Genomic DNA, 27,653 nt, shown 5'->3' with positions numbered 1-27,653 from the left:
CTGCGCTCTGTCGTATCGTATTGGATTCCTGTATCAGTTTCTCGATGGTTTCTGTATTTGTATTCACCTTTTGTCCCAAGTTACAGTGGTGCCTCGCAAGACGAAAATAATCCATTCCGCAAGTCTCTTCGTCTAGCGGTTTTTTCGTCTTGTGAAGCATCCTTATTAGTGGCTTAGCGGATTAGCACTATTAGCGGCTTAGCGGCTATTAGCAGTTTAGCGGTTTAGCGGCTAAGCGGCTTAGAAAAAGGGGGGGAAGGGAAAAAACTCGCAAGACTTGCAAGACGTTTTCGTCTTGCGAAGCAAGCCCATAGGGAAATTCATCTTGCGAAGCACCTCGAAAAACGGAAAACCCTTTCGTCTAGCGGGTTTTTCGTCTTGCGAGGTATTCGTCTTGCAGGGTACCACTGTATTTAAACTTTCTGTATTTATCTTAATTGTGGTAGTTGCATCATCGACTTTCTTATTAAGTTGTTCCAATGAGTCACTTATCTTACTTAATGCATGCGCTAAAGCTTCTTCTGATGACATCCCTTTTGGCTTAGATTGTGTTGAAACAGCCGCAGATGAGGCAGAAGGGCCGGGTGCTGACGCTCTTCGCTGCCAAGACTTCCCAGACCTTGCTGTTTTGTCGTGGGAGCAGGGCCGGGGCGGGAGAGTGCTAGAGTTCTGTCTAGTCCTGTTACATGGGATCATTTCCAATCTGTTACCTCCGAGGATGTAGACAGGCTGCTTGGACAAGTGAAACCGACCACCTGTCTCCTTGATCCTTGCCCATCCTGGCTGATATAAGCGAGCCGGGAAGGGCTGGGCGATGGGCTCTGTGGGGTGGTGAATGCTTCCCTCTGTGAAGGAGCCTTCCCAGACCCGCTGAAAGAGGCGGTCATTAAACCGCTTCTTAAAAAAACATATTTAGACCCAGCCAATTTGGTCAACTATCGCCCAGTCTCAAATTTACCATTCTCGGGCAAGGTGATTGAGTGGTTGGTTGCCAAACAACTCCAAGCACGCCTGGAGGATGCGGACCATTTGGATCCTTCCAATTGGGATTCAGGCCTCACCATGGGACTGAAACTGCCTTGGTCGCGCTGGTTAATGATCTCCGGCGGGCTAGGGACAAAGGTGAGAGCTGTTTCCTAGTTCTGCTGGATCTCTCAGTGGCCTTTGACACCATCGACCATAATATCCTTCTGGACTGTCTAGAGGGGCTGGGAGCTGGGGGCACTGTTATACAGTGGTTCCGCTCCTTTCTCCTGGGCCGTGACCAGAAAGTGGTGGTGGGGGATGAGTGTTCAGACCCCTGGGCTCTCACTTGTGGGGTGCCCCAGGGTTCCGTCCTCTCCCCCATGCTTTTTAATATCTATATGAAGCCGCTGGGAGAGATCATCAGTATGCAGATGACACCCAGCTCTACCTCTCCTTTAAATCAGAACCAGTGAAGGCGGTGAAGGTCCTGTGTGAGTGCCTGGAGGCGGTTGGAGGATGGATAGCGGCTAACAGATTGAGGTTGAATCCTGACAAGACAGAAGTACTGTTTTTGTGGGACAGGGGGCGGGCAGGTGTGCGGGATTCCCTGGTCCTGAATGGGGTAACTGTGCCCCTGAAGGACCAGGTGCACAGCCTGGGAGTCATTTTGGACTCACAGCTGTAAATGGAGGCGCAGGTTAATTCTGTGTCCAGGGCAGCTGTCTACCAGCTCCACCTGGTAAGACCCTACCTGCCCGCGGACTGTCTCACCAGAGTGGTGCATGCTCTAGTTATCTCCCGCTTGGACTACTGCAACACGCTCTACGTGGGGCTACCTTTGAAGGTGACCCGGAAACTGCAATTAATCCAGAATGCGGCAGCTAGACTGGTGACTGGGACTGGCCGCCGGGACCACATAACACTGAGAGATCTGAAGAAATCTGAGAGATCTGCACTGGCTCCTAGTACGTTTCCGAGCACAATTCAAAGGGTTGGTGCTGACCTTTAAAGCCCTAAACGGCCTCGGTCCTGTATACCCGAAGGAGCGTCTCCACCCCCATCGTTCAGCCCGGACACTGAGATCCAGCGCCGAGGGCCTTACGGTGGTTCCCTCATTGCGAGAAGTAAGGTTACAGGGAACCAGACAGAGGGCCTTCTCGGTAGTGGTGCCCACCCTGTGGAACACCCTCCCTTCAGATGTGAAGGAAATAAGTAGCTTTCCTATTTTTAAAAGACATCTGAAGGCAGCCCTGTTCAGGGAAGTTTTTAATATTTAACGCTGTATTGTTTTTAATACTTGATTGGGAGCCGCCCAAAGTGACTGGGGAAACAGCCAGATGGGTGGGGTATAAATAATAAATTATATTATTATTATTATTATTATTATTATTATTATTATTATATTACTTCACCTAATGCCTCAAGGGCAGGCTACAAAAGTATCACACATTTTAAAAGTCCAACTGAAATCATAAAACCACAAAGCAGCTAATGACAAAATGCACCACACTGCAAAAGGAGGGAAGGAGCAGGGGCTGAGGACTCAATTCCATCCTGTTTTGATCTTGCTGGGATGAGCCATCAATGATAGTCATAGATCCATCCCAACTCACTCTGTCCCATTCCATCCCATTATACACATTTTGTGCACACATTTATGTAAAATCCACCCCTTTTACAGAAAGATCAACCTATTCAATGATTTCCAGTGCATCCACCAGTAAAATAGGACTTTTAGCCTGTACTTTTTGTGCACTGAAAATCCACTGCAAACTCCAGAGAACTGGGAGTTGAGTTCCAATTTTCAAGCAAGTTTGGGAGTCTAAGATTGGGAGTCAGACTGTTGCAAAAAGTGGAGGGGGGAAAATCCTCCCCCACCCCTTCTGAATAGTAAAGCATCACCTAAAATACAGAAGAGGAATATGCAAAGAAAGCACTCTTTGCTAGGGATAAGGTTGTTTTTAAGCATTCCTGTGAGGCACTTGCCATAATCTTCAACATAACATCTGAACAAAGACGAAGAATGAGTTGACAGTAAGAGAGGAGAAAAGAAACAGTCTGGATTTTGAAATAAGATGCATCTGATTTGTCAGGAGGATTTTTATTTTTTATTTTTAAATCACATATCTCTCTGAAAGTAGGTTGAAGAGAAACAATGACACTGGTGCTCAGAACAAACACATCTCGAGCATGTCTGTGTGAGAGAGAGAGACGGGGGAGGGGGAGGGAGAGAGAATCCCAGAGCACAAACATCCTTTAAATCAGGTTTTCAAACAAGACCTTCGTGGGTGGCTCTTTTGAGAGTTACAGTGGATGTCGATCCATTAATCCAGAGCATTTCTCATTGCACTTCAACTTTGAAATGACTTTGAAATCATTCCCTGGGGTCTTAGAGCAGAGTAGAGTTTGATGTAAAAAGAAGAAGAGGAAGGGAAGAAGAAGAAGAAGAAATAAAAACAGGGCATGAAAAACAAGGCTCTCTGCTAATAAGCATTTATGGCCCCTGTAGTTTAGAACATCGTCTTTTTCCCTACTAGATTTTGATGAGCAGTAAACATGCTTTATGTGGGGAGAGTTCCTTTTCAGTCCCTTTCTCCCAGGTGAGAGACAAATTGACTGCATAATAAACCAGGTTTGCAACTCTCAGAAACCCAAACTTCAGGTGGGCTTGAACTGGAAAGAATTAGAATTAGAGAGCTGGAGCTCTTCTTGGAAGCAACAGAGCACACCGTCTCCACCAAGGAGGAGACAGGGGACTCCCCTGAGAAGGAGGCTAGTTCACCAACACAGAGCCAGATATATGGAGAAACGTGACTCAAAGAAGTAGGATGCCCAGGGTTCGCTCTGATTGTTTAGAATTACACAATTGCTTTGAGGTCCTCTCCCCTACCATGGAAGACGAAGAGCAGACTCCATTTGAGGATCTCTCCCTCATTACAGTCGATCAGATATATGAAGACGAGCAGCAAAGTCAGTCCTCAGGGAATGTGCAGGTGACCTTGGAACGGACAGCTCACGGAAGAACACCGACCAAACCTAAGAGGAGGCGTGTAGTGGTGATAGGGGATTCCCTACTGAGGGGAACAGAAGCAGTGATCTGTGGGCCTGACAAGATGTCTCGGGAAGTGTGCTGTCTCCCCGGGGCTAAGATCCAAGATGTAACTGAACGACTGCAAGGAATCATAAAACCCACTGACAAATACCCCTTCCTCTTGGTTCATGTGGGAACCAATGACATTGCAAGCAATTAGCCTCCAGAAGATCAAAAGAGACTATGAGGCTCTGGGCAGGAAATTGAAGCAATTAAATGCACAAATTGTCATCTCATCTGTCCTCCCAGTTGAACGACGTGGCCCAGAGAGAGAGGGAAAAATAGTGGAAGTGAACAGCTGGCTTCGCAAATGGTGTAAACAGGAACGGTTTAGATTCTTAGATCACGGACTGCAGTTTCTTGAAGATGGACTTCTGGCAAGCGATGGGCTGCACCTCACAATGGTCGGGAGGAATGTTTTTGCCAAAAATCTCAGAAACCTCATCAGGAGGGCTTTAAACTGACTAATGTGGGGGAGGAAGACAGTGCTCCTGAAGGTAGGAGTCTATCAATTGATGAAGATGATCATCCAAATGTCATAGACCAAATGGAGCAAACAGCACGCAGACCTAGTGGTGGGAGAAAAAAATCCTTAAGTAAGAGACACGGGGGAATGATTAATGGACTTCAATGTCTGTACACTAATGCGCAAAGCATGGGAAATAAACAAGATGAGCTTGAGCTCTTGGTACAGCAAACTAAATATGACATAATAGGCATCACTGAAACCTGGTGGGATAAGTCCCACAACTGGAATGTAATAATGGAGGGATACAATCTATTTCAGAGAAACAGACCAGACAAGAAAGGAGGAGGAGTGGCGTTATATGTCAGGGACCTGTGAAGAGATCCAAGATTTAGAACCTCAAAGCCAAAGTGAGAGCATTTGGGTCAAAATTAAGGGAGAGAAGAATAACAGTGACCTCATTGTGGGAGTTTACTATAGATCCCCAAGCCAAACGGAGGACATAGATGATGCCTTCCTGGAACAGATGGCCAAGCATGCAAAAGGAAGGGAGATAGTAGTAATGGGGGACTTCAATTACCCGGATATTTGCTGGATGTCAAACTCAGCCAAGAGCATAAGGTCAAACAGATTCCTCACTGGCCTTGCAGACAACTTCATTGTCCAGAAAGTGGGAGAAGCAACAAGAGGAACAGCCATTTTAGATCTGGTCCTAACCAATGTTGATGACCTGGTTAGTGGGGTAGAAGTGGAAGGATCATTAGGCGCGAGTGACCATGCTCTTCTGAAGTTTACTATACAGCGGAAAGGAGCAGCCAAGCATTCTAGGACTCAATTTCTTGACTTTAAGAAAGCCGACTTCATAAAACTTAGGGAAGTGCTGGGTGAGATCCCATGGACAGTAATACTAAAAGGAAAGGGAGTTCATGATAGCTGGGAGTTTGTTAAGAGGGAGATAGTAAAAGCACAACTTCAGGCAATACCAATGAGATGGAAACATGGAAGGTGCCTAAAGAAGCCAGGGTGGCTATCTAAAGAACTTTTAACTGAGTTAAGATTAAAAAAGGATGTGTACAAAAAATGGAAAAGGGGGGAAACCACCAAAGAGGAATTCAAACAAATAGCCAGCACGTGTAGACACAAAGTCAGAAAAGCTAAAGCACAGAATGAACTCAGGCTTGCTAGAGAGGTTAAAAGCAACAAAAAAGGCTTTTATGGGTATGTTCGTAGCAAAAGGAAGAACAAAGAAACAGTGGGGTCACTCAGAGGAGAAGATGGTGAAATGCAAACAGGGGACACAGAAAGGGCTGAACTCCTCAATGCCTTCTTTGCCTCTGTCTTCTCCAATAAAGAAAACAATGCCCGACCTGAAGAATTTGGAGCAAATGATTCAGCAGAGGAAACACAGCCCAGAATAACTAAGGAGATAGTACAAGAAAACTTGGCTAGTTTAGATGTATTCAAGTCTCCAGGGCCAGATGAACTGCATCCAAGAGTATTAAAAGAACTGGCAGATGTGATCTCAGAACCACTGGCAGTCATCTTTGAGAATTCCTGGAGAACAGGCGAAGTCCCGGCAGACTGGAGGAGGGCAAATGTTGTCCCTATTTTCAAAAGGGGGAAAAGAGAGGACCCAAATAATCACCGTCCAGTCAGTCTGACATCAATACCAGGGAAGATTCTGGAGCAGATCATTAAGCAAACAGTCTGTGAGCACCTAAAAAGGAATACTGTGATCACCAATAGTCAGTATGGATTTCTGAAAAATAAGTCATGTCAGACTAACCTGATCTCATTTTTTGACAGAATCACAAGCCTGGTAGATGAAGGGAACGCTGTGGATGTAGCCTACCTTGATTTCAGCAAGGCATTTGACAAGGTGCCCCATGATATTCTTGTAAAGAAGCTGGTAAAATGCGGACTTGACTATGCTACCACTCAGTGGGTTTGTAACTGGCTGACTGACCGAACCCAAAGGGTGCTCATCAATGGTTCCTCTTCATCCTGGAGAAGAGTGACTAGTGGGGTGCCACAGGGTTCTGTCTTGGGCCCGGTCTTATTCAACATCTTTATCAATGACTTGGATGATGGACTCAAGGGCATCCTGATCAAATTTGCAGATGACACCAAACTGGGAGGGGTGGCTAACACCCCAGAGGACAGGATCACACTTCAAAACGAACTTGACAGATTAGAGAACTGGGCCAAAACAAACAAGATGAATTTTAACGGAGAAATGTAAAGTATTGCACTTGGGCAAAAAAAAAAAAAAAAAAAAAATGAGAGGCACAAATACAAGATGGGTGACACCTGGCTTGAGAGCAGTACATGTGAAAAGGATCTAGGAGTCTTGGTTGACCACAAACTTGACATGAGCCAACAGTGTGACGCGGCAGCTTAAAAAGCCAATGCAATTCTGGGCTGCATCAATAGGAGTATAGCATCTAGATCAAGGGAAGTAATAGTGCCACTGTATTCTGCTCTGGTCAGACCTCACCTGGAGTACTGTGTCCAGTTCTGGGCACCACAGTTCAAGAAGGACACTAACAAACTGGAACGTGTCCAGAGGAGGGCAACCAAAATGGTCAAAGGCCTGGAAACGATGCCTTATGAGGAACAGCTAAGGGAGCTGGGCATGTTTAGCCTGGAGAAGAGGAGGTTAAGGGGTGATATGATAGCCATGTTCAAATATATAAAAGGATGTCACATAGAGGAGGGAGAAAGGTTGTTTTCTGCTGCTCCAGAGAAGCGGACACGGAGCAATGCTCCAAACTACAAGAAAGAACATTCCACCTAAACATTAGTGTCAGGGAACTGCCATCGGAGCCAGAGGCGGAGGGAAGGCTCCAGAGGGATGCCGGAGAGGGTCCCAGTAGGGAGAGAGGCAGCCCATCCGCTGGGGAAGGAAATCAGCGTAGCACCAGTGGAGGAGGGGGGCAGATGGGGGAATTGGAGAGAAGGCTCCAGGACTCCTCGCCGGAGACCAGCGGGGAGAGCACGGGTCCTCCGCTGCTCACACCCTCCCTGCGCAGAAGACTTCAGCGCAGGGAGAGTAGGAGGAGATTGAGCGTCAAAGAGCTTCTTTGCTGGAAAAAGTTCAAGAAACGCCCACTGACGGATTCTGCCAGCGATTGAGACAGCCACGGATGGGTTGCTGTCTGGACAGAAAGGGTTCACCCAGGTAACTCAGCCAGGTGTGGCGCCAACGTACGCACGAGCAACCCCCTAGAACCATTACAGCAATCCGTCAGTCACTGACGTTGCTTGTGCGGAGCCCCCCCCCCCCCGAGGCAGCACGATGAGCCGAACAGGGACAGCCAGAGAGCCGGAGCAGCCAGCTGTGATGCCGAGTCTGCTAGAAAGAAATCGAGACTTGGAACAGCATGTAGCTCTCTTGACGACGCGGCTGGACGAATGACGGGCTCAGGATGCGCAGGTCAGACCCACCCCCATCGCAAGGAAGGTACCGGGGCTGCTCCACAAATTTGGTGGGAAACCCCAGGACTACAATGCGTTCCGAACGGAAATAGAGTACGCTTTGGAACTGCAGCATAATGACTTTGCTGATGATGGGGAGAGGGTAGCGTGCATTGTGGGGCATCTGGAGGATGGGGCGCACGAATGGATCAGGCCCCTAATGGCGACGCAAAATGATGCCTTGAAGGACCTTAAGAAATTTTTTCAGGTAATGAATGCAATGTATTCCAGCGAAGTGGAGTAAACTGTGGCTCGGCGGGAACTGATGGGGTGCAAGCAGGGGAGCCAGTCCGTTAGAGACTACTGGTCGTGCTTTGCAATGTTGATCCACCGGCTCGGTTGGGATCTGGACTCTGAACCAATACAAATGTTGTTTGAGGAGGGGTTGTCCCCAACGGTGAAAGACGAGTTGTCCCGCACACCCCGCCCACAGTCGATGGATCAACTGACCAAGGCTGTGCTTGCGATTGGAGTGCGCCAGGAAGCGCGGGCTCAGGAGAAACGCGAAGTGAGAGGGGAACGTTGCCATGACTACCGCATTCCTGAAATACCGAGGTTTCAAACTCCAGTGAAGGTCGCAAGAAGGAGGGGAAGGATTGGAAAACTACCAAGAAGTGTTTCCTCTGCCAGCGGCCAGGACATTTTGCCAGGGTCTGCCTTAAAAGGAAAGCCTGGCAAGGGATGGTGGGGGCTGCTGGCTGTGAGGAGAAGGGGGAGGAAGGGCAGGTGCAGGGAAACGACAACGCCTGGCTGCCAACCAACGGGGGCAGCAGCCAGGCCAACAACTAATAGAAGTGCCCCAGCCTGACCCTCCCAAGGCAGCAATAGCCATAGAAGTGGTGCTAGAACTCCCGAATGGGCACCCAGTCAAGGTTAAGGGGCTGCTGGATTCGGGCAGCTCCTGTAATTTCTTCAGCAGGGACTTTGCTCTTGAGCACCAACTTCACCTGCTGCCCCTGGATTTTCCCTTGCAAGTGACCACCATCAATGGCAGGGAACTTCGGGGGGGGGGGAGTGACGCACCAGACCCCGCCAATGCGAATGAGGGTTTCCAGGCACATGGAGACCATTGCTTTTCACATGGCCACCCTGGCAGGACCTCCAGTAATACTGGGAATGAGCTGGCTGGCACTGCATGATCCAGTAGTGTCATGGCATCAGCGGTAAGTCATCTTTGGGTCAGCTTACTGCTTGGAACACTGTCTGGGGGGGAGAGAACCCAAGAATGACGGTGGACAGGGTGGCTGGGCTGGCCATGGAACAAAGAGGGGAGGTGCCACCACAATATGCTGACCTGAAGGAGGTCTTCAGCGAGAAGGAGGCAGATAGACTACCCCCCCCACAGGCCCTTTGACTGCCAAATTAACTTACTCCCAGGGACTCAGTTGCCGGTGGGTAAGCTGTATGCCATGTCCGACCGGGAGATGCAGGAATTGCGGCAGTTTATTGACAAGAACCTGAAGAGGGGGTTCATAAGGGAATCAAAGGCGGAAGGGGGCAGTCCGGTGTTCTTTGTGGATAAAAAAGAATCTAATCAGCCCAGGCTTGTAGTGGATTATCGGGCCTTGAACCTGGTGCTAGAACCCATGACCTTCCCAATGCCCAGGATTGACGACATTTTAACATGTGTGAGGCAGGGGGAATTTTTTACCATACTGGACCTCAGGGGAGCATACAATTTGATTAGGATAAGGGAGGGGGACGAATGGAAAACTACCATGTTCACCCCCCATGGGGCTTTTGAGTACTTGGTCATGCCATTTGGCTTACAATCGGGCTCCGCCTGTTTTCAAGCTTTCATGCACCACGTGTTGGGACCCCTGCTGTACAAGAATTGCGTAGCCTTTTTAGATGACGTCTTAATCTATTCGGACAATGAGAAGCAACACGTCAGAGACGTCAGGGAAGTACTACAGCGACTGCAGAAGCACCAGTTGTGGGTCAAGCTGGAAAAATGCCAATTTCACGCCAGAGAAGTCGAGTTTCTGGGGTACAAGTTGACAGACAAGGGACTAGCTATGGACCCAAGCAAGGTGAAGGCAGTCCTGGAATGGAAGGCCCCCAAAACCAGGAAGGATGTGCAGAGGTTCTTAGGGTTCAGCAACTTTTACAGGAAGTTCATAAAGAATTTCGCTCACTTAACCATCATCACAGATTGTCTCAGTAGCAAAAAGAAGTTCGCGTGGACAGAAAGTGCCCAGCTCTCCTTTGAGAGACTGAAAAAGGCGTTCGCTTCGGAGGAGCAGCTCCTACATGTTGATCTGGAGAAGCCCATGAGACTGGAGACGGACGCGTCCGACCGAGCCGTGGGAGCGGTCCTTTTGCAGCCCGGCGCCAAGCAGGGCTGGAGGCCGTGTGCCTTTTTCTCAAGGAAGCTGAGCAAGTCAGAGCAAAACTATACAGTGTATGATCGAGAACTGCTTCCAATCTATGTGGCGTTTCGGCAATGGAGATATCTGTTGATAGGGGCATGGCACAAGATCCAGGTTTGTACTGACCACAAGAACTTGGAATACTGGCGGACCGCACGAGTGCTCAACCAGAGACAGATTCGATGGGCCCCGGAGTTCTCCAAGTTTTCCTTCGAGATCAGATACGTACCGGGAGAGGAAAACGTAAGAGCCGATGCTCTCTCCCGGAAACCAGAGTACATGGAAGGAGAGGGGCCGCCGGAGGTCCGACACGTGTTTCCAGAGGACCGATGGGTATGTGTGGGAGCATTGGTTGGGAAACGAGAACTGAGCAGGATTACTAGAGACGACGCGTTCGCTCAAGCGAAAATCAGGGAACTCCGGGATGGAAGGGAAGACCGGGGAGGGTTTGAGGAAAAAGAAGGGCTACTGTACTATAAGGGGGCACTGTATGTACTGGGGGAAACCTTGAGGGAGAAGGTACTCAAGCAACTCCATGACAACCCAACAGCTGGGCACTTTGGGCAACATAAGACCATGCTGCCCGTCACCAGGCAGTTGTGGTGGCCAAAGGTGAGGGAAGACGTACGGGAATATGTACGGGGGTGCAACCGATGCCAGAGGGCAAAGGGGGAGAGGGCTGCCCTCACAGGGTTACTGGAACCCTTACCCACACCGGGAAGACCCTGGGAGGTGGTGTCCATTGATTTTATGACAGATTTGCCCAAATCAAGGGGGAAAACAGCAGTCATGGTAGAAGTCGATCTACTGACAAAGATGTGCCATTTCATAGCTTGCTCACATGCGGTGACGGCAGAGGAGACAGCCAGGTTGTTTGTGGATCACGTCTTCAGGCTGCATGGGACTCCCTTGAGGGAAACAATTTACTTCCCGGTTCTGGAGGAAGCTCATGTGCTTGCTACAGGTCGAGGTGGGCTTCTTGACGGCGAGGCATCCGGAAACCAATGGGCAAGCAGAAATAGCGAACAGTATACTCCAGCAGTACCTACGCTGCTACGTCAGCGAGAGACAGAATGATTGGGTAGAGAAACTAGCGTTGGCTGAATTTGCGTACAATAACGCTGAACATGTGTCCATGGGAATGAGCCCGTTCATTGTTAATTATGGGTGTCATCCCAGGGCCTTCCCGGGGAGGGGGGAAGAAGGATGGAGTGTACCCGCGGCAGAGCAGTTTGCAGAAGAAATGGAGGCCTTGCACCAGCAACTCAAGATGAACTTGGAACGGGCCAAGGAAGCTTACAAGAGGCAGGCGGACAAGCACCGTCGGGAGGGGGAGGCCATAAGGGTGGGAGACTGGGTGTGGTTGTCAACCCAAGGGTTACCCCTAAAGGGAGGGTGCAAAAAGTTGCAGCCGAGAAGGCTGGGGCCTTTTGAGGTAACACAACAGGTGAATCTGGTGGCATTCAAGCTCAAGTTGCCTGATAGCATAAAGATACATCCTGTGTTCCACAGGTCTCTACTTTCACCGTCCAGGGAGGGACGGGAATTTTTGGGGTGGGAGGGAGGAGTCACCACCCACCCGCAGGTAGAAGAGAGGGAACGCTGCAACCAAGCCACGGAAATACTCGGCTCAAGGTAGCGAGGTCGCCAGGTGGAGTACTTGGTAGTGTGGGAGGGAGAACCCCGGTCAGAAAACACGTGGGTCCCCACTGAGTCAATCAATGATGGGTATCTGGTGGAAGAATTCCACAGCCTGTTCCCGGATAAACTAAAACCACTAGCGAGATTCTGGGAGGAAGAATTTGGAACCACAGACTACGAAGAGGACTTTGTGGGTTTTCCTGCCTCCAAAGAGGAGGGAGGGGAGGTGTCAGAGGGAGAAGAATCGGACTGGGAGGCTCACCCCGCGGGTAGAGACCGGAGCGGGTGGGAAGCGGGGTTTGAATCCTCAGAGGATGGTGACAGCTCCTTCAGGGGATTCCCTGCATCGTTGGCCGAGGAAAGGGACGAGTGTGAGACGGAAAATCAGGCCGGGGTGGAGGGGGTCCTGGTGGGGAGGTGGATGTCAGGGAACTGCCATCGGAGCCAGAGGCGGAGGGAAGGCTCCAGGGGGATGCCGGAGAGGGCCCCAGTAGGGAGAGAGGCCACCCATCCGCTGGGGAAGGAAATCAGCGTAGCACCGGTGGAGGAGGGGGCAGATGGGGGAATCGGAGAGAAGGCTCCGCCGGAGACCAGCGGGGAGAGCACGGGTCCTCCGCTGCCCACACCCTCCCTGCGCAGAAGACTTCAGCACAGGGAGAGTAGGAGGAGATTGGGCGTCAAAGAGCTTCTTTGCTGGAAGAAGTTCAAGAAACGCCCACTGACGGATTCTGCCAGTGATTGAGACAGCCACGGATGGGTGGCTGTCCGGACTGAAAGGGTTCACCCAGGTAACAGCCAGGTGTGGCGCCAACTTACGCACGAGTAACCCCCTAGAACCATTACAATTAGGAAGAACTTCCTGACAGTAAGAGCTGTTCGACAGTGGAATATGCTGCCAAGGAGTGTGGTGGAGTCTCCTTCTTTGGAGGTCTTTAAGCAGAGGCTTGACAACCATATGTCAGGAGTGCTCTGATGGTGTTTCCTGCTTGGCAGGGGGTTGGACTCGATGACCCTTGTGGTCTCTTCCAACCCTATGATTCTATGATTCTCCCCAGTTTGTCCTGTCAAAGTAGTTTCCTGTATCAAATCCTGAGCAATTTCTGTATTAATGGTCACTTTTTGTCCCAAATTTATCACTTTTTGTTCCAAGTTCTCAAGTTTGGAATTCATAACATCCATCTTTTTTTGAAGCTGTTCCAGCGAGTAGCTTATCTTACATAAAACAGTCACTAAAGCTCCTTCTGTCAACATTCTTAAAGTCCAAGGTCAATCTCTGATTCTCACAGCTCTTATCTTGCAGCTGGAAAAAACCCACTCTTGTAACAGTTTCAAAAGCTCCCTCTAGAGGGGGAAACAGTCTCCACTTGTATCCATCCTTTCATGCGCATTTTAAAATATAAAGTTAGTTTCAATTTTCAATTACTTTTCCTCCTTTTTGAACGCAGAAGAGGACAATGGAAACAATATATTTCTCTTATTTAGCCATTTGTCAACATGCTATCCGTTCACAGTCAATGAACTCTCCCAAAACGTTAATTCTGCTGGCAGCCCTTTTCCAGGTTCAGAGCAGTGGTAATTTAATTTTTCACTCTCTCCTGCAGGCTCACTAAGTCCAAGATTTCCCCCCTCTTCTCCTGCTTCCAAGGGGTTTTTTAAACAGTTTTAACCGATGGAGATTTAATCCTTTACAAAATACTTTCCAAGGCTTTAACTTGCAACGTCTTTGCTTCAATCTATTTACAAAAGAGGAAGGCGGACTTCCTGTTTAAAACCTTCCCGCTTCGATGACAAATTAATGAATTTAAAGATCCAATTTTCCGTTCTACTCACAGGTAGTTGTTTAAAGTCAAATTATCCGCAGAAAAAAGTCAGCGCTCTCCGGCAACAGCGATGCGGCTTCACTCCGTGAAAGAAGCAGTCGATTCAAAGCACTGCACCGCTCACCCCACTTCACTCCGGATCCCCAAATCAGGGTTTCCCCGTGAGTAGGGGAGGCGCAAAAGGTGCCAGCCGAATCCCAAGTTCACAAGCTTCTCCCGCCTGTGATTTCAACGGGTCTCCGCCTTCGCCGTGGCGGTCAGACCCTAATTTCCAAGGAGCAAATTCCTCCTGATTGGAGGAACTCCGCCATTGCCTGGAGGCGCCAACCCGGAAGTCCAGGCCTTCAACACTGTAAATCGTAATGCCCTGTGGACTGTCCTTCTGAAAATTGGCTGCCCAGATAAATTTGTGAACATCCTTCGGCTCCTCCATGATAATATGACAGCAACAATCACAGATAACAATGGCTCTCAAAGTGAACCATTCACAGTGGGATCAGGTGTTAAACAGGCTTGTGTTATCACTCCAACTCTATTTATTATTTTTATTGCCATGATTCTACAATTTGTTGAATGGAAACTCCCTACTGGAGTAGAAATCATATATCGAACAGATGGAAAGCTCTTTAATCTGAGTAGGCTAAAAGCAAAGAGTAAGGTTACCATAACTTCCGTCATGGAGCTTCAGTATGCTGATGACAACATAGTGTGTGCACACTAAGAGGATGACCTCCAAACCATCCTAAATATATTTGCTGAAGCTTATGAAAAGTTTGGCGTATCGGTCAACATCCAAAAAACCAAAGTGCTGCATCAATAAGCACAAAACAACCCCTCTGCAACACCACAAATCCAACTCAATGGTGTATTGTTGGAAAATGTTGATCACTTCTCCTACCTGGGCAGTTATCTTTCCACAAGGGTCAACACTGATGCTGAAATCCAGCATTGCCTGAGCTGTGTGAGTACAGCTTTCTCCTGATTGAAGTGCAGAGTGTTTGAGGACCGGGACATTCACAGGGAAACCAAAATGCTTGTTTACAAAGCTCTTGTACTACCAACCTTACTGTACGCTTGTGAAACATGGACCACTTATAAACGCCATCTCCAACTCCTCAAAAGATTCCCTCAATGGTGTCCCCAAAATTTTTACACATCACTTAGGAAGACAGACAAACTAATGCCAGTGTACTGGAAGAAGCAAAGATCACCAGTGTTGAAGCAATGATTCTTCAACATCAACTCCGTTGGACTGGTCATGTGGTTTGGATGCCTGATTATCTTCTTCCAAAACAACTACTCTAGTCTGAACTTAAAAATGGAAGGCGTAATGCTGGTGGTCAACAAAAGAGGTTTAAAGACTCTCTCAAGGCAAATCTTTAAAAATGTAGTATAAACACCAACAATTGGGAGACACTGGCCTGCAAACGCTCCAGTTGGAGAACAGCCTTTACCAAAGGTGCCATGGGCTTTGAACACACTCGAACTCAGGATGCAAGGGAGAAACATGCTAAGAGGAAGGCACACTTGGCAAACCCTCACTGTGATCAACTCCCACCCAGAAACCTATGTCCCCACTGTGGAAAGACATGTGGATCCAAAACTGGCCTCCACAGTCACCTACGGACACAATGTTAAAACCGTGTTCATGGAAAACAATCTTACTCAGCTATGAGCGATTGCTGAAGAAGAAGAAGGTGGTGAAGGAGCCAAGCAAGTCTGCTATGATCCAGGCTGCCTTTCAGAGTGTTTGGACTCAGCCTATAGGTAGCTTGATGTTTTCCAAATTGGGGAAGTTCATTTCTGAAAATTCCTCTCCTTGAATCCTGAGCTTCGTTGACATAACCCCCAAACACATGTGTTGTGTCAGCTTGACACTTTTTGTGGTAGAGTGACAGATGTTATCAATATACTTTACTAACTGCCAGACAAATATTAGCAAATACAACCATACATTTTCAGCTCAGTGATAAAGGTTAGCTCACAAATGATTTTGAATTGGGTCATTTATAACCAGAAGTGTACAGTAGGAACACTAAATGTGCTTAATTGTATTTTTATATATATATATAAAATTTTTATTGGATTTTCACATTTTATAAACACAGACACACACAGACAAAGACAACACATATAAAGTTTCATATCCTTACTTTCCTAACCCCAGTTCTTGACCTCCCCCCACCCCCCCTTCATACATCCTAATTCAATTAAATTAACTCAGCAAGCTCATCTCTCTCATCCTTTACATATTATTATTATATATATATATTTTTAAAGAAATACTTGATTCTTATTACTTGGCCAAGTTTTGCTTATCCAATTTTCTTATAAATATTAAATCCTTTTCTAAGGTCGACCCAAATTCCTTCCACGAATTTCCCTTTTATCTTAAGAATAGGTCATAATAATCAAACACAAAGGTCATAAACATTTTTAAAATTCTTTCTCCCCCCCCCGCCCCGGTTTCTGTCCCTTCCCAATGTCCCCATGTCCACAAAAACAGTTTTTAGCCTGGATTCCTCACATCTGAGGCCTTTAAGTCTCTGTCAGTCTCTCTCTGCCAATTTTGTTGGTAGCCCTCTTTGTTGATCATCGGGTCTCGAAGGAGTTCTAGCTCAGTCTCATCAAATTTTCTTCCATCCAAAGTACTTGGTACCAGCTGCTGCGAAAGGTCAACTAATCTTCCACACTCAAAGAGGAGGCCCCAATCATATTTCTTGTTTCTTTTAAATTCAAATATTCCAAATGTTCCAGGGGCTTCCTCCCTCCTCTTTCGCATCTTTCGCAGATTTGTAATCCAAGGGTCTTCTTCTTTATATTCTGACAATGTAGGCTACGGGTTGGTACTCTCCATCTGTACTGGCTCCACTCCTTGTTCCCTCTCCTCCTGTTCCAAAGTTATCTCTTCTAATTCAGCTGCAGATTTTTTCCCGGTCAAGTCCATTGTGCATTCAGCAGAGTCACTTATTTTAGAGTTCAAGGTTATAAGTTATTTACTCATAGCCGTAGTCTGCTCCTGCAACTTTCCCACGAGAAAGAACATTCTTTCTATCTCTGCCTGTAATTTTCCATCTGCAGCCATTGTAGTGTTTCAATGTTTCCCCTAGGGGAATTCTGGTTACTTAATAGTCTTTTCCCAACAGTCCGTTACTTTGTTATTTCACTACTTTGTTCCCAACCACTTTAATTCAAATATAACAAATTTAGTCCAGAAAGGTATTAAATAATAAGATTTTTAACTTTCACTGCCCGTTTGACAGCTCCTTTGACAGCTGTCAAACTCCTTGTTCCTTTTTCTCTAGCTCACATACAGGACACTCCCGGGTCTGGGGGGGGGGGTTAAACAAAGGCTTCTAAAATTCCACTCTTACTCTCCAGCACAAATCTTCTTCTGTCCAATTCATGAAAATATTATCTTTTAAAAAACACCAAAAAGAAAGAACTCTCCACCTTAGTTCTCCGATCCTTGCTTTAGATCTTCTGTAAGCAGGGGGGTGCGGACTTCCCTTTAGCACATCCCCCGATCGTACCGAATTCAAAGGTTGAAATTTTAAAGTCCAAATTCCATTCTACTCACGGATTAATTAAAGTCCGAATTTCAGGGAAGAAAGTCAGCGGTCTCCGGCCATGGCTCGCGGCTTCGCTCCACTGCAGTAGCGGTCCACTCACAGCAGCACGCCGCTCCCCGTACCCTCTCCGCAGCCTTTAAAAAGGCTCTTTGTGGGTCGGGGGGCGCTTTAGGTGCCCGCCGAGTCACCAAGTCCGCAGGCTTCAGCGCCTGCGGTTTCTGAGGGTCCCTGCGTCGCCGTCGCGGTAGAACCCTTCTCCAGCGGAGCCGATTCCCTCCGGAGCTCGGAGGGAATCCGCCATTAACCAGATCGCGCTAACCCGGAAGTCCTAAATGTGCTTAATTGTAATAGGGTTGCTGCACATATTCATTACTTTCCTTCTCAGATATGAATATGGCATATTGACAGCTGTTGGAACATGTCCCAAAATTAATAGCTGCTCTCCAAATCATTAACCCGAATAGAAAAGAAAAGAAAAGAAAAGAAGGGAAGGGAAGGGAAGAAGGGCAGCAACACAAAGTCCAAACAATTCATAGACTGGGGGCCCCATCACCAACCCCTTCATTAATTTTTTTCAGGATATATTTGTGCCTCCTGGGTTTTTCTCCCCACAAAGCTAGGATTTTCAGACTCAGATTATGAACAGCTGCTAGCAGCAGGGTGGCAATGGTAATTCAGATCTCCAGAGCTGGGGAGAGAGACGTGTCCAATTCATAGCTGAGCTAACAATATATGCTCCTACACTTTCATGTGTTGCTTAGTGCTTCAAAGGTATTGCCATTGTTAAGGGCCCCATGAGCACACGAGGAACATTGTCTCCAAGAACACTAACAGGCTTAGTTCTTCATAGAACAGGTTGAATCCTACCCAGACTTCCCAGAATGCCCACACTTCCTGAATAGCACATTCTGGGCCCCAAAGGATGATGGCGACCTTGACCACATCTTGGACCTGATCCATTTTAAGAGGTGTTTTGTAGTCCTGTTGGGTAACTGCTAACAGATATAGCAACAAAACTCACATTTTCTGACCGCAGCTTCTTCGCAGGACAGCCTCCATCTAGTGGGTGGAGCATATAGTAGAGACGAACTTTGCTGGCATGTTTCCGGCTCTGGGGAAGAAAACCCAAACATGTTGTTTGATATGGCATACTTGAATGATGCCCCATTTTAAAAACAAAACAATACACCTCCTCACATGTGGAAAAGCAGCATGCCAAGGAGGAGGCTTCGGCAGTTCTGCCCTATTGAGGCACAGGAACATAGCACAACTCTGCTACAGGTTGGCCTGAGGCTACATATGGACCTGTGGCCTGTGGCTCACCAGCCCTGCTATTAGGCCCAGGAAGTCCTCTTCAGAAAAGGAAAGGAAACTCTAAGCCCAACCCAATGCTGTGTGCATTCCCAGCTCACTTGCACAGTCACCCCCCCTTTTTTGCTATTGGAGATAGATGCAAGATGGCATGCTCTGACCTAATCTCTCCAAATGACATTAATTAGGCTAAACAAAAGAGCCAATGTGGCAGGTGCCCCAGAGGAGCAGCAAAATCAAGAGACCCGGCTCTGGAAATTGTTTTATTGGGTCATCTGATCTCAGTGGATGTGGAGGCCACTTTAAAGGGGGGGGGGCAAAATCTGAAATGCTGTGCCAGCTACATGCAGCATGAGCTGCGCACTGCAGCAGCCTTGGAAAGAAGATGATGGATAGAAATGTAATAACTGAAAACCCAATGGGAGTATTGAAGGGTGAAAGGGCTGCAAACACCTGAGTTCCATCAAATCCCCCGCCTGCCATCTGGGAATGAAAAATAAGAGCATTATGGCCTGCACAGTGGTGAACAGAGCCCTCATCAGAATCGTTACAAAATATAGGCCTGGCCCAGCTGTGCTTCATTATTTTCTACTGATCTCAATGAGACTTCCACATGGGTTTCACTTACTCCCACAGAAATCAATGGGACATAGAAGTATGGGTAGGGGAAGAAGTTCAGTTTAGTTCACATTTAAAGGCAAACTTACTTAATTCACACTACCTGGCTCAATATGTGACCCAAAACACAGCATTCATTTAAAACCTTCACTTCTCTGAATTTTGCAGTGCAGTTTTCCACTCAAGTAATGTGTGCAAACATTAATTTTTTAAGGTAAAGTGTACATAAAGTGCTGCAAATATATATTAGGGAAAGCAGCTTGCAAAAATGTGTATATTAGGTAAAAATGCATTTAAAATGTGTTTATTTTGAGAAATTCACACCAAAATGCTGATGAATTTTCGTGAGAACCTAAAAATAAACTCCATAAACTGATGTGGAGAAAGAGAGGTTGAAATAGAAAGATTTGCCCATCTCTACTTAAAAGTGCTTAGCTTTGCCTGGAATGTGCACTGTGTATTAGGAGAGTGAGCGGGGGGGGGGGTGTTTAATATGTACCCTCCAACAATTTCACAAATGAAACTAAAAGCATTCTTGCCTAGTAAGAAAAGTCCCTAACTTGTACCCAGCCAGGATCACTGGCAGACCACCTACCCACTATTAAGTATTACAGACAACTCTCCTTTCCCTGCTGGGTGTCCTGACTGAGCCTGTCCTGCCAACACACAGTGCATCATATTTGGTCCTCTAATATACCAACAATTCAAAAAGAGCAAACAGGTGAAATGACAAACTGACTACATGGTTCCTCAGCATTCATAGACTCATCAGGTTAGAGGGAGTCCCAAGAGTCATCTAGTCCTGCAATGTAGGAATCAGCTCTCAAACAGCTCTTATCAGGGCCGGATTTAGGTTTGATGGAGCCCTAAGCTACGGAAGGTAACGGGGACCTTTATATGTCCAGCTGTCCTTTGTCACTGTTTTTTGTGTTGAATTTCTTAAATTACTTACATCATAGGAGCCCACACAACACAAAACACTGTTGCTGTATGTCGGTTTTATTTTATTTTATTTTTATCTTATATTTTGGAAATGTACATCCAGTTTTTTTGCCTTTACATTTTTTGGGGCCCCCCAAAAGAGTGGGGCCCTAAACCAGTGGTGGAGCTAGGGGCTTTGCCACCCAGAGCGGGGGACGTGGCACATTGCCTGCACCAGCAACTCAATGGGAGCATCGAGGGAATTGTGGATGGCTGCAGCAGCAACGAGAATAACTTATGCAGGGCTTGCAATGCAAGTGATACTGCCAATGAAAAGCTCCTAGCCTGCTCTCCCGCTAGTTCAAACACAAAGAAAGAAATAAGAAAGGAGCCCCCCCTCCACAAACAGTGAGGGAGGCAAAGAACAAAACACATGGAGAAAAGCCCCCTTAGTGCTCCATGAATTTGAGCGAGGGAAAGGGTCAAAACAGTAGGGGAAAGAGAGGTGGAGTAAGGGCTTGGGGATGCTGACATGAAGTCAGTTGTGATTTAAAGCAACAGTAGGGAATGTAAGAGAATGGGCTACTTGGGGGTGGGGAGAGAAGCCCTGAGGCACCAATCCGCAGCAAATGTGTTCACTTCCGGGGTAGCGCCTCTGGCAATGGCGGAATTCCTCTGATCGGGAGGAATTTACTCCGTGGAAACAGGGTCTGGCCGCCATGGCGAAGGCGAAGACCCACTAAAAATCACAGGTGAGAGAAGCCTGTGAACCTGGAATTCGGCTGGCACCTTTTGCGCCTCCCCTACTTGCGGGGAGACCCAGTTTCGGGGATCCGGAGTGACGTGGGGTGAGCGGCGCGGTGCTTCGAATTGATTGCTTTTTTCACGGAGTGAAGCCGCATTGCTGTTGCCAGAGAGCGCTGACTTTTTCCTGTGGACAATTCGATTTTAAACAACTACCCGTGAGTAGAACGGAAAATTGGATCAATAAATGTCTTAATTTGGCACTAAAACGGGAAGGTTTCAAACAGGAAGTCGGCCTTCCCCTTTTGTGAATAGATTGAAGCAAAGACGCTGCAAGCTAAGGTCTTGGAAAGTCTTCCGCAAAGGATTAAACTTCCATCGATTAAAACTATTAAACCCCCCTTGGAAGCAGGAGTAGAGGGGGGAAATTTTGGATCGCGCAAGCCTGCAGGAGAGAGTGATGAAAATTAAATCACCACCGCTCTGAACCTGGAAAGGGGCTGCCAGTAAGGTTGACGTTTTGAAGTTCATTGGCTGTGAATAGAACGTATCTTGACAGCTAAATAAGAGAAATATATTGTTTCCATTGTCCTCTTCTGCGTTTAAAAAGGAGGAAAGGTATCTGAAAATTGAAACTCTATTTACTGTTTGAACAGTGCTTAAAAGGATTGACACAAATAGAAACTGTTTCCCTCTAGAGGGAGCCTTTGAAACTGTTATAAGAGCTGAGCTGGGGGAACCAGCTGCAAGATAAGAGACTGTGAGAATCAGGGATTGACCTTGGACTATTTGAGAATGTCGACAGAAGACGCTTTAGTGATTGCATTATGCAAGATAAGTCACTCGTTGCAACAACTCCACAAGAAGACAGATGTTATGACTACTAAAATTGATAACTTGGGACAAAAAGTAACTAATTTGGGACAAAAAGTGAACATCAATACAGAAATTATTCAGGATCTACTTCCGGGTTAGCGCCATCAGCTAATGGTGGAATTCCTCTAAGAGGAATTTACTCCGTGAAAATCGGGTCTGGCCGTCACGGCGAAGGCGGAGACCCTTCAGAAATCACAGGCGGTGAAGCCTGTGAACGTGGGATTTGGCGGGCACCCTTTCCGCCTCCCCTACTCGCGGGGAAACCCTTTTTCGGGTCTCCGGAGCGAAGTGGGGTGAGCAGCGCGGTGCTGTGAATCGACTGCTTTTTCCACGGAGTGAAGCCGCGTAGCCATTGCCGGAGAGCACTGACTTTTTCCTGTGAACAATTGGACTTTAAAAGAAACTACCCGTGAGTAGAACAAATTGGAAACTATTAAAAGAAGAAAGATTTAATCCGGAATTCCAGCGGGGAGGTATAAACAGGAAGTCCGCCTTCTGCTTTTGTAAATAGAACAAAGCAAAGAGGCTGCAAGCTAGAGTCTTGGAAAGCCGATTGGAAAGGAAAAACTCCAACCTCCAAAAATAATAAATCCCCCCCCCCGGAAGCAGGAGAAGGGGGGGGAGTTTCGGACTATTTATACCTGCGAGAGAGAGGGAAGGAAGCTAAAATTCCATTGCACAGAACCTGGGAACGGACTGCAAATAGAACAATAAGGCTGTTGTGTCTGAAGCTGTGACTGGTAGCTGTCAAAGAGAGATACATTGTGTTGAACTGTTTCTAACTGTTTCTAATGGTCTCCCTCGGACTCTAAAGGGAGAAAGAAAGTAACCAAAAATTGGGACTAAATTTCCTGCTTATGCTTTAAAAGGAGTTATTTTGGATTAATATAAGTACGGACTGTAACTGTTCCCCCTAGAGGAAGGTTTGGAAACTGTTATAGCTGGACCAGGAGGATTTTCCATTAGAAAAACAAAACTGCCTGACTGTGGGACTGACCTTGGATTTTCTGAGTGTTATGGCAGATGGGAAAGAAAAAATAGACTTGTCACTCCCAGAAAAAACAACAAGATCTGGGAAGTCTTGGCAGCGAAGAGCATCAGCATCTGGTCCTTCTGCCTCACCTGCAGTTGTACCTACACAACCCAAACCAAGAGGGATGACATCAGAAGAAGCTTTAGCGATCGCACTAGGTAAGATAAATGAAGCTTTGGAAAATCTTAGCAGTAAAGTAGAAGCGACAAATGTAAAAGTGGACGCATCAAATGCGAAGGTGGATGCTGCAAATATTAAAATTGATATAAATACAGAAAGTATAAATAGTTTGGGACAAAAGGTGAATACTAACATAGAAGCTATACAGAAATTGATACAGGAATCTGCCTCGACTCGCCAGATTGCAGAGGAAACTAAGGAAAAAGTGGTTGCTGTGGAAGCCAAGGTAACTGAATTAGAAACAAAGAGAGTCCCAGACATACAGAGACAAGTTGAGCACCATAAGCTGATTCTTTCTATGATCAAGCTTAAGGAAAAACAGACGAACCTGAGGATCAGAGCTGTACCTGAATTGAAGAAGGATAGTTTGATTGAATTCCTTACGCAGGAATTTGCAGAGTTTTGGAAGCTGGATTTGGAACAAGAAGGAATGAAAATTGTGAGTGCCTCTAGGCTTGGAAGAGGAGGGAAGAAGAATAAAGTAAGAGACTTTTTGATTACTCTCCGTTTTAAAGAAGAGAGAGATAAAATTTTGGGTTGGCACTTTCAGAAGACTCTGGAAATACTGCAGACAAGAGTGGAAATATTTAAAGATATTCCGAAATACCTTTTGGACCTTAGGTCCAATTATGGAGATTTGGTTGCTTTGCTGAGAAGGAACGGAATCATCTTTAGGTGGGAATTTCCCCAAGGCCTATCCTTTAGTTTTAAAGGAAGGAAAATAAAAATAAGATCAGTAGAGGACAAAGAAAATTTTTTGAGCAACCACAGAGAGGATTTACAGAAGGGACTTGGAAAGGAACCAGGAGCATCGGACAGACAATCACCAGATAGAGGATTAGAGCAAAGAGTACTGGACAGAAGATCACCCATACTGGACATAGCAAAGCTAAATTTTGGATTGGGCTGCCTCTGGGAAGAGAGGGAACCTTCTTCTCTGAGGCAAAAATGACATGGACAAGAATTGACCAAATTTGGGTAACTAGAGGGCTGGCTCCAAAGACTAGAAAGGCGGAAATATGCCCTAAAGGGATATCAACACCACCGACAGAACAAGAGCAAGCACTGGGAGCAGTTGGAGGAGACTTAAAGTAACTAGACCATGGCACTGCAAATATTAAGTTGGAACATTAATGGGATGAACTCCCCTGAAAAAAGACGAAGAGTCTTTCATGTACTGAAAAAAGAACAATTGGACTTAATTTGTTTACAAGAAACACATGTGATAAGGCTACATAGGAAAATATTGATAAATAAAAGATTGGGACATGAATTTATTTCATCAAAGTTAAAAAAAGAGTAGTAGTACTTTATGCAAAGGAGAGCCTATCACCGAAATTTATTTTTAAAGATGACCAAGGAAGATTTGTAGCAATTGAAATCCAATCACAAGGAGAGAAATTTCTGATATTAGGCATTTATGCACCAAATGAGGGAAAATCAGAATTTTTTAAGAAGTTACATGAGACTCTGTTGAACTATATGGACTATAATATGATTTTGATGGGAGATATGAATGGAGTGGTGTCTACAAACATGGACAAGGCACAGAGACAGGTAGTCATTAAGGATGGCAGACTACCAAAGACTTTCTTTGATATGACTGACAACATGGATTTAGTTGACATTTGGAGAATTAAGAACCCTCTGGGAAGAGAGGGAACCTTCTTCTCTGAGGCAAAAATGACATGGACAAGAATTGACCAAATTTGGGTAACTAGAGGGCTGGCTCCAAAGACTAGAAAGGCGGAAATATGCCCTAAAACCTGCTCCGACCATAATGCTGTAAAGGTGGAATTGAAACTAACACCAATTGGTTCCTTCAGATGGAGGATGAATGACACATTGTTTAGGAATGAAGAAGTGACTAAGAAAGCCCAAAAAACTTTGAGAGATTATTTTGAGATAAATATGAATACTACTGTAGAAAAAAGAGTAATTTGGGACGCAAGCAAAGCGGTTATGAGAGGATTTTTGATACAACAGAATACAATTCAAAAGAGAGCTCAAAATGAGAAAAAAGATACGATTTTGGAGAAAATAAAGAATGGAGAGAAGAAATTGAGAGCGAAACCAAAGTCACAGGAGATTCTGAAATAGATAAAGCTGCATCAAGTACAATATATGAAAATGATGAACCAGGAAATAGAATGGAAAATTAAACAGATGAGACAAAAGACATTTGAATCGGCGAATAAAGTACAATATATGAAAATGATGAACCAGGAAATAGAATGGAAAATTAAACAGATGAGACAAAAGACATTTGAATTGGCGAATAAATGTGGCTTGGCAAATGAAAAAAAGACAGAAACTTAACACTATCACAAACTTGGAAGTAGAAGGAAAAAATATACAGGATCCAGTGGAGATTAGAAAATGCTTTCAGAGGTATTTTAAACAACTATATACACAGGAAACCCAGAAACAAATGGACATTGATCGTTTTTAAAAAAATAAATGGATTACAAAAAATCTCTCAAGAAAATAAACTAATGTTGAATTACAAAATGTTGGATGGAAGTAAAAAATGAAAGGGTCCTAATGCCGGAAAACTGAAGCCTACATCAACCATAATGTTTTAATGTATTGTCAAACTCCCTCAATCTAATAGCAAACACAGGTGGTGAGTGCTGACGACTGAGCCAAAACAGAGCCACTGAGAAACAAGAGGGAGACATTAATATTTGCAGAAGTAAAAGCCACCCCCTTTCAAAACAGTTTGTTGTAGGTCACACTTGTCTTTCCTAAAAGGCAAAGTAAAGAGAGTGATTTATCCAGATCACGCCACCCAGGAAACTGAAATGGTCTCTGTCAAATTGGGAGAGCTGGAGAGTAGGCAAAGACCCAGAGAAATGAAATGGGTGCATGCACCAGGTCCTATTGCTGAAAGTACTGTATATGGGAGAATTGTACTGGCCTGTGGTTCTAGGTTGTGCTATTAGCGGTTGAGTTATTCAGTTCAAAGAAAAGTGCAAATTTTGCATTTTGAGTGAAGTCATTTACTTTGCTTCAAACAGCATTAGGTTTTATGCTTCCGGGACTGGCTTTGCCCTCTTGTTAATTAAAACTTTGCCCTGCAGCATTCTTTGCTCTTTTAGAGGAAAAGGCACATTCTCACATGGAGGTCTTTGCAAGAGCCTGGGGACTTCTAAGAAGGGGAAGGCACAAAGCCTGGAAATTTGCATCTCATCTGAGCTGCAGAACAAACTTCTACATCTTTTCAGCCGCCACCCCCAGCTGAAAAGAAATCTGAGGCACTTGGGGGCAGGAAACACCCCCATAGCTTGCTGCTATAATGATCATTGTCAAGTTTCGCTTGCAAAGTCCTACCACAACAATGTGGCAATGAAATGAGAGGACAGGCAATGGCGGAGCAAGCCGATTGGGCACCTGGGGCGGCACACATGCCCTGTGCCCAGGGGCGGGGCCAGTCACCCGTGGGGGCGGGGCAAGGTGGGGCAGGACGCTCCATGGGGCCTCTGAGGAGTCTGCCTGCCTCCTTCCACTCAGCTGCCCTACAGCTGAGGTGGAGGCGGTGGGCGGACCATTTGGGGCAGCGTGGGGGGGGGCATTGCAGGCCCCATGGTGAGTGCTGCCGGACATTTTGTCACCCCCCCTCAGTGGTGACACCTGGGGCAGCCTGCACCCACTGCACCCACTTCCTCTGCCCCTGAGGACAGGAGTCCTAGAGGCTCCAGTGTCTCCTGGGGTAGCAGTGCCTTCTGCTAACTTCTTCTGGTCCACCAGCCATGACCATGCCTGGACATGGATAGTCTGACCGCTGCAAGCCCATCTTGAGCCTGGATTACTGCCATGCCCTCTCTATGGAGCTGCCCTTGCACCTGGTCTGGAAGCTCCAGCTTGTGAAGACTGTGGCTGCTATACTGCTGGTGCAGGTTGATAGCCGGCAATGTGTGCCGCCCTTGTAAAAACAGCCGCACTGGCTGCCCATTGGCTACTGAGACAGGTTCCAGGTTCTTATATGAATCCTCAAAGCAACCCAGGAGCAGGGTGCCTCAGGGAAGGCCTGACCCCTGGTGCCCCCTCTTGTGCACCGAGATCCTCTATAGGAGTAGTTCCCTGAGTTGGTGAGGCTCGCCTGATGTCATGAAACAGAGCCTTCCGTGTTATTGCCCCCGTCCTGTGGGGCAGGCCTCTTTCGTATTAACATTAAACATTATCTGAAAATGCTTTCTGCACTGCCAAACCTATGCAGACAGTTAAAAGGAAGGGTTGATATTATAATTAGCCAGTGATCAGTGATTTTGGTTCCTATTTGGCTTTTATTGTATATACATTTGTTGTGCATTGTTTTGACTTTTTAATTCTATTTATGGATTTGGAGTATTCAAGTATATTTTAAAAAAATAAACTGACCAAGGTAATATTGAGGCCCATTGGCTACCCTCACCTGGTTTAATCAGCAAGTCAAAGAAATACCGAAGGGGTGGTTGCTGTCGCCTGCTGACAGCTTCTAGGAGCCACAGGTGAGAGCTGAGTACAGCATGGGGACCAAAGGTGGACAAACTACCCACCAGAGGTACTACCCCTCCCCTAACACC

At 46.4% G+C, this 27,653-nt stretch overlaps 1 protein-coding gene across 3 annotated transcripts in view; it reads right to left on the bottom strand.

Moving 5' to 3' along the window:
* Window positions 1-27,653, bottom strand: part of ZMAT4 (zinc finger matrin-type 4) — a 284,724-nt gene that overhangs the window by 132,352 nt on the left and 124,719 nt on the right. For all 3 annotated transcript variants that reach the window (XM_079989030.1, XM_079989032.1, XM_079989031.1), the window contains exon 3: window positions 18,427-18,516. In XM_079989030.1, the coding sequence (XP_079845156.1) occupies window positions 18,427-18,516 (90 nt within the window). The remainder of the gene's footprint in view (window positions 1-18,426; window positions 18,517-27,653) is intronic.

Source organism: Podarcis cretensis, assembly GCF_951804945.1.
Source record: "Podarcis cretensis genome assembly, chromosome: 8".
Lineage (NCBI taxonomy): Eukaryota > Metazoa > Chordata > Lepidosauria > Squamata > Lacertidae > Podarcis > Podarcis cretensis.
The sequence above is the reverse complement of the archived record's forward strand: the minus strand, read 5'-3'. Positions and strand labels throughout refer to the sequence as shown.